Source organism: Phaenicophaeus curvirostris, chromosome 2 (assembly GCF_032191515.1).
Source record: "Phaenicophaeus curvirostris isolate KB17595 chromosome 2, BPBGC_Pcur_1.0, whole genome shotgun sequence".
In the NCBI taxonomy this organism is placed as follows: domain Eukaryota; kingdom Metazoa; phylum Chordata; class Aves; order Cuculiformes; family Cuculidae; genus Phaenicophaeus; species Phaenicophaeus curvirostris.
In genome coordinates, this window is record NC_091393.1 from 85301137 (window position 1) to 85313639 (window position 12503).

A 12503-nucleotide genomic window follows, 5' to 3' on the forward strand; every position below is an offset into this window, starting at 1 on the left:
CATCTACTTTTTAAAAAGAAAGCGGCGTGATAGTCAGAAGATATAAATGTATGTGGGAATTCTGCACCATCTAAGCGGTAATCACCTTGTTTACTTTCAAGGAGAATTCTCTGTTGTGCGGTGCAGCTTTTGTTATTTGTGATATTTAGAGCAGGTTAATAATCACTCATTGCATATGTGCAGCAAGAACGGGACGTTTTTGGCATTTAGTCCTCCAGTAGTCCTTTTACAGGCAAATGATTGGCTGCCGTTTCATGCTGTTTATCAGGCTGTAGTATTTCTGTAGAAACTGAAGGGGACAGCAGCTGAATTCCTGCTTTTTGATTTCCATCATTTAAACTGGATGGTTGGTTGCAGAGGGGTTTTTTTTGTAGGTTAAGATAGGTTTGTTTTACCTGTGTGTGGTGGGGTTTTTTTTTATTATTCCAATGAGGATGCTAGTGATGACATGTGTCTCTTGTCTAAAGACATCTTGTGTGTCAGTGTACGTGATACAGCTTGCTCCATACAGCTGGCTTGTTGAACACATCTTGGGACTCAGCTTGACACATGAATAAGCATTTCTTTTATTCCTTAAATCTGCCTGCACTTATGGGCCAGCACTGCAGTTTAGGATGAAGGTGGTGAATCTAAAGCGGTATTTGGATATCCTATCTCCTATGTATGTAGATCTTCTGGCTTCCCCCCCACCGCCCCACAAACTGTTTTAAAAAGGAAACTGGGAGAGGAGGCATTTTGGCATATTGAGCTGTGTATTCTGGACCAAGCATCTCTAGAGTAAGAGTTGGCTTCTCTCTCAAGTTGTTTTATAGAATTGCTCATAGCACTGCTAGTTCTGAGTTTGTGCTTTAACATATGGAGCCAAAATGCAAGCTAACAGTGAAGCACGATAGTTTGAATGGGTGGATTCAGTCATTGTCTACATTCCCACCCAGCAGTGAAAGCTTGTTTTATTGACATGTGCCTATCTTTAGGTTCTGAGATGCTTGCTCTCCAAGTTATAGATGCCACTTGTTTTGTTTCCCTATCCTTCATCAGCCCCCTTTGCCTCTTAGATGGCAAAGTTAAACCAATCTAATCTAGTGAGAGACCAAGAAATAACAGGATACACAAGTTTTGCCCTTTCTTTGCACAGTTGTATTTCCACGCCTTATTATTATAGCTTTTGTGCTTTTTCAGTCTGTAGAGGTGTAGAGCTAAATGAAGCGTCTTACATTCCCAGTGATTCAGTTTCTGAAGGGTTCTATGTGCTTCTTAAAGCATAGGGTTTATACAGTTGCACACCTTGGTGTTTCTGGATGTGCTGAGCAAATACAAAAAGGCTTGATGTAGTATTCTGAAATGTCACAGCTCTTTTTTGCTGTCTGAATTAAGCCGTCTAAGAATATTAAATACTTGTCTTCATTCCATACAGTCAAAGTGCTCATCAAGAGGATAATCAGGACTGAGAAGAAGGTGGAAGGGAGAACGGCTGGGCAGTAAGCTGCAAGTGAATTGTTTCTTTTAGAGAACTCTTCTAAAATAGGGAAGCCTAGAATTTCATATTGCATAGCAAAGCTCAGTAGCCAATCTGTGAGGTTTGGGATTTTCAAAGGTGCATATAGAAGTTGTTTGAAACTTTGACTCTTCTAGTTAGGAAAAGTAATATGTTTATATTATATAGAACATGATTTTTACAAAATCTGTACAAAGGGAGCATAAATAGTTGTAGAGTAGAGATTCTGCATTAGGTATGAGAGCTTGCAGATTAGGTCTAGTAGTAGGTAATGGGATCACAGAATCGTTTGGGTTAGAAAATACCTTTAAGATCATTAAATCCACGACTAAACAATATCCCTAAACACCACATTTACAGGTCTCTTAAATACCTCAAGGGATGGTGACTCAACCACTTCCCTGGGCAGCCTGTTCCAAAGCTTGACAACTCATTTGGTGAATTTTTTTCTAGTATGAACCTACCCTGCTGTAACTGGAGGCCATTTCCTCTCATCCTATTGCTAATTAATTGTGAGAAGAGACCAACACCCACCTTGCCACAACCTCCTCTCAGGTAGTTGTAGAGAGTGTTAAAACTCCTCCAGACTAAACAGCCCCAGTTCCCTCAGCCACTTCTCCTAAGACTTGTGCTCCAAACCTTTCACCAGTTTCATTGCTCTTCTTTAGATGGCTGCTGCTGCTCAACATCCTTCTTGCAGTGAGGGGCCCAAAAACTGAGTATAGGATTTGAGGTGTGGCCTCACCAGTGCTGAGTACAGGGGAACAATCTCTTCCCTACTCCTGCTGGCCACATCATTTCTGAAACAAGCCAGGATGCTACTGGCCTTCTTGGCCACCTGGGCACAGAGCTGGCTCATGTTAGCTGACTGTTGACCAACGGCCCCAGGACCTTTTCCACCAGGCAGCTTTCCAGCCACTCTTCCCCAGGTCTGCAGCATTGCACGAGGTTGCATCCAGCCTGGCCAGATCCCTCTGTAGAGCCTTTTTATCCTCAGGCATAACAACGCTCCTGCCTAACAGTGTCATCTTGGGTGCCTTCTGTTATGTTATATTATACAGAGCTTGTTACTCTTATTTACCCTAGAGTCAAAGATGCCTCTCTGTGTTGAGTAGAAACTGAAGCAAATAACTTGTCTGAGGCCTGTGGCCTCAGGAGCTGTAGGTTATGATAGACTATGTTCCTCTTCAGCACAGAGATCAATTTCTGTGTTCTTGGCGTAGTCTGTGTACAGTCCTCTTCTTGCATCCTGTTTGTCTTCTTCTTACAGGTAGCTTTTGACACAGTCTGAAAAAAAGAAAGCTTCCAACATTTGAGATGCTGATATGTAAGGAAGCTATGAATAGACTAGGATGTGTTGTAAACTGATACGTTTGAACTTAACTCTAGCTTCCAGGGGCAAGCTTGAAAGGCAATACGCTGGGAGGGTCAGTAGTGGGAGATGCGTTTGACCTGCTGTTCATAATGATAACAGAAGGGTTAGGTTCTACCTGTGAGCAGAGCTTGTGTCTGTGCCACCTGGAGAGGCTTGTGTGGGGAATTTATTACTGACTTTGTAACATAGTCACTCAAGAGGTAGTATGCCTGGTTCTGTCCCAGTGTACAAAAAGGATAAGGAGGAAAGTATCTTCTTGCACCCGAGGAAGACAGATATGGTGGTACAGTTACAGGATGTGTCTAACTTACCAGAAGGTTATTATTTGAAAGGTTCTGACTAGAAAACATTATGGTGTTGCATTTAATTGTTTAGAAATGACAGTTAACAGTTTATTGTTCAGATGGCTAGCAAACTGGCTGTAAGGCCTTGTTTCTTTTTCCTCTATAGGGGTTGATACGTGAAGAATGCTTAGGTATAGGCTGTGCACGTTAAGGATCAGAGTGCTCTGAAGAGAGAATTAGTTGTTCTCTTCCCTCTAGAGAGCTTTGAGATCAGTCCTCTTTTTTTTTTAGCTTTTTGAGATCTGTGAGCGAAGAGTATTGTGTTCAAGTGCAAGATGAAGAGTTACTGTTTTTCTCAAGAATTTGGTCTGAAGTTTCTAGTTTCTAGTTCCCAAATTGGACTCGGTTTGCTTTCAGAAATTTAAAACTTCTAATAAAAACAATTGCAACATAAAAATTACAACATAATTTTAATGTATGCTAAAAAAAAACCCCAACAGACTACAAATTGACAACCTGCCTCATTTATACTCTTCATTCCAGTTTAGAGCATGAGATTAGTGGGGAGGTCTGTTTGTTACCTGTGCAGAGCTGAATGCTGTGAAGTTGTGTATCAGACAGGGACTGATGCTCTGTGCATCAGATATTCTCCTGCCCTAGCTGATGAAGTGATTCTGCCAGAGCTTAGAGCTGCTTTGCAAATCTGAGGGGGAAATGCTTGTCATGTTTGGTTTTTGTTTGAAGGGCAATGTTTGGATTGTAGAGCTTTAGTGTTACCTTATTAAAAATACTGCTGATTAGAGTTGTTCCATATAGATGTGAGGGTTTTGTCTTTTGAGCTGATGCTGTAGGCTCACACTGACAGAGGGATGACTTGGAACTACTGAACTGTGCTTTCACATAAGCTTGCAATAAAATCAAATAAAGATATAAATTCAATCTGTAATAGTTCTGTTTAAGTATGTGCTTCAAATATGGCATCTGCCTTAATCTCCTATTAATCTGTGTTTTTTGTGGTCATGCTCTGTTTTGATTTTAAGATTCTCTTGTCCTTGTTGCTGGATAAGAGACTTGCACACGTGGGAAATAATTTTGATCACAGAATTTCAGAGCTATTTGTGGGTTTGTAGTGGCTTGTTCTAAGTGCTGCCCAGTGTTTAAACAGAGGAAAACTCTTGGGTTTTCCTTGTCCTTTTTGTTTTCTTATTCCCTGTCTTGGTAACATAGATAGGATGTTAAGTATAAATACAAGTCCAGATTGAAATAGTGACTCAAAGGCCCACATCTTTGATGCCGAAATAGTACATTTTAAAGTCCTGCAAATGGAGTAAATGGAACATTTTTTATCCTCTCCTGGAAAATAAGCATTTACAGGAGCCGGCACAGGAATCACTGAGAGGGGGGTGGTGAATGGTAGGTGGTAGAGGGGAAGAGAAAGTGGTTGAGTGGTAGCCTTAAGATCACAGCAACTGAGATAGATCTACCTCAGTGTAATGAGAAGCAACATATGCCCAGGGCAGAATTTATTAGTTTATTGTGTTGAGATAGCATTTATTAGTGTATAGTGTCGAGATGTATCAGCAGAGGAAGTAGCCTGTAATAAGGGAATGTGCTGTCCCACTAGGATTTTAATTGTGAGTGAATTATTTCTAGATCCGTGGCCAAGGTAGAAAGAGGCATGTGGGCTGTGACTACATTTTTTTTTTTTGTCCCCATACATCGTTCAGAAAGAAATAAATAGACTCGCCAGTCCAGATAATTCACTTTGCACTGGTGTCTCTGTGCCTAAAATAAAGCAAGCTGTGCTTACTTTTAAAGTGTCCAAGCATTCATTTCACTCTTATGTTGTGTGTCAAGCCATTTATGGGGAAAATTGTTAATGCTGGTTTTTGAACTAGCTGTCATTCTCTAAGAATGACTGCTAAGCTTTCTGAATTTTGGAGGAAAGATGCATGCCTGCTAAGCAGCCCACTTATATCAGTGCCTGTACTGCTATTATAGCGGTTAGAGAGCAAACCGCAAAGAGAGGAAAAGTTTCGCCTGCCCTTCAAAGGTGCTTGTTTTAAGTGGCTTTGGCAAACTGCTTTCTGTAAGGGTAGTTTTAAAGCAGCTTCCAGAGACATGGTGAATTCGCTTTAAAGAGGCTTGAGTCAAAGCAGTGGGGCAGGATTCAGATGTGGGAGTGCTTAGTTCTGTTGTTGGTCAGATCTGTAAAGATGTTTCTTTTGGTGTTGTGCTGTGTGGGAGATGTGGGTGAGGGGTAGATTGTCAGTTGAATTTAAAGTATGAAGGCGCCTTACTCCTTTTAAAATGCAGTGTGTTCTGTGCCCTGCATGGTTGAAATTTGGGTCATGTGCAACCCAAGGAATCCAGCTAATGAAAATATATCTAGGCCGGGGCCTGGAAATTTGGTACAAAAGGAGCTGATGGGCGGGTGTTTGATGGAACCAAAAAAGGCCATGAGTGAAAGGATCATGTGAAAGGGTAAGAATGGCAGCACACACCAAAACAAAAAAAGGGGAAAAATCTGAAAAAGATCAGTTACAGAACAGCTTAATGAATAATAATTGTTTTGAAGTTAGTCTCCTACTGGTTTCTGACCATAGAACAAATGTGCTGAACGCTTGGCCATCTGTATCTTTTTTGTGGTGTTTGTTTTTATTTCGTACAGTTGCGACACTCACTCTGATGGTGTAGGTGGCTATAGCACTAATTCCAGGGCTATCGTCCTGTTTAGATACAACAAAGATAAGTATTTGTGGTAATGTGAAGTAGGAAGGGGGAGGAAAGGCGTAGAGGCTGTTTGTTTCCTTTGGAAGTGTGATAGTTTTCTGCCTTACTGTCTGGCCAGCCTAGTATTTTTCATTTTTGTCTCTTTTTTTTAAAAGAAAAGTTAGGGATAGAGAAGGCAGCTAAAATTTCTACAGACTTGAGAGCAAGAATGTGGGCTACTGTAGAATTGCTAGGGTTTTGGTGGTTTGTTTTTTAATTATTTGACAGTAGATGAGCTGCTTTCATTTTCCTTACATTGAAAGAGGCTGTGTTGTCACACACAGAGAACTTTTAGAAATATTTCTGACATATTTCTATATGATTAGAAGCTTCCTTGTGTTTAAATTTGGTCTGTCCTATGTATGTGTGTATATTTGAGTAAGGTTTTCGCTTCTTCAGCCATCTGTAAAGGAAGAACATGGAGTCAGAAGCAGCTCTGCATGTCTGTAGGAGCACATGCTACCATGTGAAAAAGAAGGGGAATGACTGGAGGATTATGTTTTGAAAACAATGCGAACATAAGAATTTATCTGTTGTCTTTTGTGAGGTTTTTTTCTTTTTTTTGTTATTGGTGTCTAATACGCTTAATGTTTTGCTGTAATTTCTTAAAGCTTCAGTCCAGTAGCCAGTCCAGTCCAGTGCTGAAGGGTGGAAGCGCACAGCAGTCAGTCATTAGAGGACAGTGGCTCATGAGGCACCTAGTCATTGCACATCAGTTCATCCCAGGCACTGATTTAATTTAGTTTTCACAACAGGGTATAAACTCCAGTGCAGTGTTGGGATATGATTTACCAACTGATGTGGCATCTAACCTATATCAGCCCTCAGTCTCTTGTATGGACCTTGTCTGGTGTCTGAGGGTGACGTGGCTCTGGCCTTCTGCTCTGGCCTTCTTGTGCTAGAAGGTGTGGGTGTTTTCCAGAGGCTAAGTCAGCTGTAAAAAGTTTGCTAGATAAAAGCTGAGACACTGCCTATCCTTGAAGAATAGCTCGTGATTGACACTTGTCAACCCCCTCTACAGTCCAGGTTAGCAGCTCCGCAGGAAATTCCCTGCTTTGCTAGTGCTAGATAACAAGTCCTCAGGAGACAATTCGAGTGCAACAGAGACTTGTTTTTTGATAGAGCTTGCTTATGCTGTTTACTTGTTGATTTAGTAGTGGCATGAATAGAACTTGGGGGGGAGGAGGGGGTGTCCCTTACCTGCTGTCTGCATTGTGTAGGTGTATTGTTGGCAGTATGTACCAGTCATCTCCTTGGAAGTTTGTGCTTCCTCAAGTCTCCTAATTTTTGTCTCTTGTCCTTGCTTATGCCTACTGCTTTTTCATTGAAGAAAAAAGAGAATTTTCCTAATTATTGGTTATTTTTTGTGTAGTTTTTTCCCTTCTTGATTATCTAGCATTTGTTTTCTTTCGTGCTTTCTCCTTTTGATTCCAATAACCTTGATAGTCTCTGCTTACTAAATCTTTCCCTGGATAATTAAACAATGTGTCCTGCTAAATGTTGGATCTACATTTAGCATAACTCGGGGTCTTTTCCACTTGAGGAAAATGCCTCCAGTGTCAGTTCAGTTCTCATTGCACTTATTAGGTCCCACCTTCAGACATTATGTGAATGTTTTCTTGCTCCTAATGCTTATTGCTAAAGGATTAATCATTGCCATATGGTTATTTTGGTTTCCTCTGTGTTTTCCTGTTTGTGCTTTGTTAAAGGTGAGGACTTGGTATACAAAACATGAGGAAGTGGAAGGACATGGCTTACAGACACAATTTAGTTAAGAAGCAGGCATATGGTCTCATTTCTGAAAATACATTTCTCCCTCTCAGCTTTTATTTGTTGGTGATTGATTCTTCTTGGGTTTGATCTCTGAAGTCCTTCTTTAGCCAGCCATGCCTTGTGCTTGTACTGTGGTGTCTGGGTCTGTGAGCACCTGCAGTGAATCGGGAAACATTGAAAACAGCAAGTCAGTTGCCTGTAGCTTGTTTGCTACAGGGAGGCCTGTATTTCAGCAAGGTGCTGGGATAAATCACCTGTTATGATAGACTGTCCTTTGGCAGTGCTGCCTAGGAGCATGTTGCTGATGCTTCTGAGCTAACAAACCACCTGCGTGGTTTCTAGGTGGTTATAATGGCTGTACAAAGGAAAGTGGAGGTGATGACATGGAAGTCAGAAGGCTCTTGGCAGCATTGTGCCTAGTGCTGTGTTTTATAGCCAGACCTGTCCAGAGCCTGAGCTTAGTTCTAGGCTGAGAGAAAGATGTCAGTGGAATTTGTTCCCAGACACTCTATCCCACATCCTATAGTGCTGCCATGGTTTAGACCCAGCCCAGATTGACTGGCAGCTACACATGAGCAGTTGTGATCCCAATTCCCTTTCCCCCACTCCCAGGAAAAAAGGAGAGGGAAATGAGAGAATGAGTTGTGGATTGGCTAAAACTAAAACAGCTCTAATGAAATAATACAGAAAATGCTACTAATAAACAATAAATACGTGTAAATATACAAAATTGCCCCAACCTTCTCACCACACATGCTGCAGAGAAGGCACTGGGAAAGGTCCTGGGCTGGATTCAGTGGCGGGGGGAGCTAGACTTTTGGAACTGGATTTAGTAACGCATGGACCCGGGGTCAGAGGCAAAAGGACAGACAAGGTCCTCACTAGGCAGTGGCCATCGAAGAAGAGAGTGTGACACTTTTGTTATCCTTCAGTTCTATACCAAGTGTGATGTAAGTGCAATGGAATACTCTGTTGGTCAGTTTGGGGTCACCTGTCCTGTCTACCTCTCCCTGCAGGTGCAACCCTTTTCCTCCCCTTTCACTTAGGACATTCCACCAGCTTAAGAATGACCTTGGTTTCTACAGGAATAAGTATAAGCAATGGCCTTTCTGCATACCAATGTCCTGTGCTGTCACTTTTGGAGAGAAAAACAGTGTCTGAAAAACATGCAGGCAGCTTTAAGAAAATGAAGTTATTCAGAAGAGGCTTAGCTGAAGTTAGAAAACTGATTCTGCTTAAGATCAAACCAGAACAAGTGCCCAGTTTGTATTTGAAGACACTGAAACTGCACAAACTGATAGGAATATGATACAGAGTGCCTCTTGAACAGGAATGACCAGGGAGTAAAAAACTTTAGCACTATAACACAGTACTTGGCAAATGCTGTGGTAGGTAGGCGTTCTTAGCATACTTAAATTTTCAATTAAAAGTAGCAGAATGCACTAGAAGTTGAGGGCTGAGCAGGCTACTGTTGAAGGACTGACAAAGCTTACTCATTGGTGTGGGATTGAAGAAGTCTGGATATGTAAAATGAGGAGGCTTAGCTCCCAGGCAGGAATGGGATGTGACAGCTGTCAGTGCGCTTCATCCGTGCTATCAGGCACTGATTATGTTCCAGGGCCAGATAATAACTAAAGTTCAAATGCTAATGCTTTTAGTCCTTTTAAAACTTTTAGAATGAATCAAGACCATATGTGCATTGCTACTGACATTGACCTGTCTCTTGCTTCCTCTGGTCAATGATAATTTGAATGTTCATGTAGAGTCTTGGAACTCTACCCTAAGTCCTGAACAACCATAAGGAGAGTTCTTGCTGTGAGTGGTAAGGTCAGCTAACTTGTCGTCGATTGAGCTGGCCTGTGTGCTGTCTGAGCTGCACACAATTTCCTGTGGTGGCTTGTTGCCAAAGTAGAAAGAGATTGTCTGGGATATGCCACTGGCCTTAAGGTGATTGGAAAGTGGTTGCAAACTGGTTTGATCAATTGTGCCCTCCTCCCCTTTCCTTCCCCTTTTTTTCTTTTCTTTTACATCTTTCAGAACAGAAAGGGATCAGTCATGGCGGGTGATGCAATCATGGTGATGAAAGGCCTGACAAAACTTAGTAAAGCAGTCCTAGAAACTCAAGCAGGACAGCTTCGGCAAGTGCTCCTCGGGGGTGATGCTGCTACTGTTGCGAGGACTCTCCAGGCCACTGCTGAAGAACAGTTCAGTTCTGCCTTGGGGAAAATTCAGGTAAGTAAATGTTTGTGCACAGCCCAGTCTGATTTGCTTTTCCTACAGATATTTTTTGGTTTTGTTGTGAGAGTGGCTAGGAACTTGCACTGCAAACTAGAACCTAGCTCTGAAGTGTTGGATTGATAATACGGATGTTGCATCATGGGGAATTCTCCAGGACTTGTGGTGTGCAGTAAGTACATGGGCAGGAATGAGAGGTGAGTGTTACAACAGATGGCTTCTGTTTCCATTACTGAATATTTAAGACATGCTGAAAAAAAGTGCTTTTCTCATCTCATGTTGTCAAAGATTGGGCTCTCGCTAACATTGACCAGTAGTCTCATTATTTGAAGTCTTCTTCAAACTTCAGTCGTTGATTATTTCTCCTTTGGCTAAGTGAAAGAGCTCTTTTGAGTGGACTTAGAATTGGATTTATGCCAGTGATTCTTCCTTTCTTTACATAATTAGTGCACAAGATATTTTTCAGAATGGCTGAGAGTCAAGTGATTGCATTTTCATCACTCTACAACCTAGGCTTCTGTTACCAGGCATGGGGATGGATTTATGAGAGCTTTCATTTCCAGTGTGGCCATCTCTTGAAACCATGAGACTTGTCTGAGGAAAAGAATTTCTCATAATTGGAACGAATCATCCTTTGTCTTTCTTCAGAAAGACATTGTAGCTAAGGTTGTGATTTTGAAGCAGAAGCTAATGAGCATGATTTTGACTTTTTTATGCAACAGGGTTAGATTATCATGACAGTCTCTTATAGCTTCATTGCTATGATCTAGGCCCATGTTTCCCTGATTCTGTGTAAGCTTGCAACAGAAATACCCTAAGCGTGGTTTTTTTTTATGGGGATAGTGCTTTGTCTTGCCTTTGTCCTCCTTGTGCATCCAAGAAGAGAGAAAGATACGATGTTCTCTTGTTTCTGTCCATAAGAGAGCTCCCCCCCAAACCCACAGAACACTTGCACTGCATTGTAAATAAGTTGCATGAGGAGCTGCTGCCAAAGCAGGGCTCAGGAAGAAATCTGCAGTCTGGAGCTATGATGCTTTTCCGTTTTGAGTAGGGGAAAGCTTTTTTGTTAAGCGACTTTCACTTCTTTCAGTCTGTGGCAAGGTTTTAGCTGGCTGACATAATTTTAAAAACTTTAGTATGGGAGTAGAGAGGCTTTCTTGCTTGAAATCATCAGTCAGTATTGTGGCCACAGTCCCCATCTCTAGACAAATTTCTCCTCATGTGCCCCTGCCCTGTGATGTTGAGATTCAGAATAGCATGAGACCTGCTGAATAGCAGGAAAAAACATGTTCTGTTTTTTTTCTGTGAGGTGAAAATATTATTAAGGAAATAGCCTCAAATATGCTGCCTGCTTGCCTGACCACAGCAGAATTTAAAATCCTGTTGACTGATTGTAATAGTCATCAGTTCTTCCATGCTATTGCCACTGCTGAGGTAGGTAACTAGAATATATCAAGTAGGATGTAGCTATGAGATTATGTTGTTCTGGCTGATTCTGCTGCCCCCTGCCAAAGCATGCGAGAAGGGAGCAGGGTAGGGATAAGAAGTGAATATTACAAGGTTTAGTTTTCTGTTATCCCAGCTAAGTATGTCTTACTCGATATTGTAACTCCCATCACCTGTTGTTTCTGAGCTATATGTTTCTTCTAGTGAACTCTAACATTTAGTAACCCTTTCTGGCAGTGTGTACAGAACAAAGTGTCTCTGGTTATGGGTGTTTGTGAAGTTATTAATGAATTTGTCCCGTCAGTGAGGTTGAAAGACTGCCAGTGATTCCAGATGTCATCCTCAGTGGTTTCTTTTTTCATATCTGTTATTGTGAATGTCTGCAGTGCCAGAGTTTCCACAAATTATTGCTGCGTTCCCATCTCTGAGGATCATGGATGGGTAGGGAACAGGTTTTAAGTTCTTGTCTTGAAGTATTTCTATTATTGTTTGCAGGAACTAGGCAAACAGCAGGAGAACTTAAATGATCTCGGTGAGGACTTTGGGAAAGACTATGACTTCTCAGCCCAAGAGCCATCAGATGCTCCGATGGACTTCTCCACTGCCCCTGGCAAACTTCATGAACACAGTAATGAAGGCCCTGCTCACTCTTACACTACAAATGGACCTTTTGGAAGTGTTGGTGGGACTGGAGATTCTGGCATGGGTCAGAAGCTTTTTCCTCCCAAAACGGATGCAAGGTTATTTGGAGGCTTTACGGACCCTGGAAATCGTTTTGCTACTGCATTTGGACAAAATAGGGCTTTTCATCAAGACCATTCCTCTGTTAGTGGATTAACAGCTGAAGATATTGATAAGGCCAGACAGGCAAAAACAAGTTCAGAGCAGAAACCCTACAAACAGATGGTATGTTTTTTTTTTTTATTTTATTTTTTATTAAGTATTCTCAGTACTGTGGTTTCTATACTGCCTTTTCCTTACTCACCCTCTCCTTTGTTTCTCTCATTTCTTCCTCTTCCGCTATTCCCTTTTGTGGAGGCAAAAGAATGAATCATCAGTGTTCGTTAAATATGATCTCTGTGATATTCTGTCAGTAGCTTTTAAGGCTCTCCTCCTTCTGGCC

At 41.6% G+C, this 12503-nt stretch overlaps 1 protein-coding gene across 1 annotated transcript in view; it reads left to right on the top strand.

The window, feature by feature from the left end:
• Positions 1 to 599: 599 nt before the first annotated feature.
• COQ8A (coenzyme Q8A) overlaps positions 600 to 12503 on the top strand; it is a 41739-nt gene continuing 29835 nt past the window's right edge. The window contains exons 1-3 of the mRNA XM_069852739.1: positions 600 to 620; positions 9737 to 9931; positions 11876 to 12286. Of these exons, the coding sequence (XP_069708840.1) occupies positions 615 to 620; positions 9737 to 9931; positions 11876 to 12286 (612 nt within the window). The 5' untranslated portion in view covers positions 600 to 614. The remainder of the gene's footprint in view (positions 621 to 9736; positions 9932 to 11875; positions 12287 to 12503) is intronic.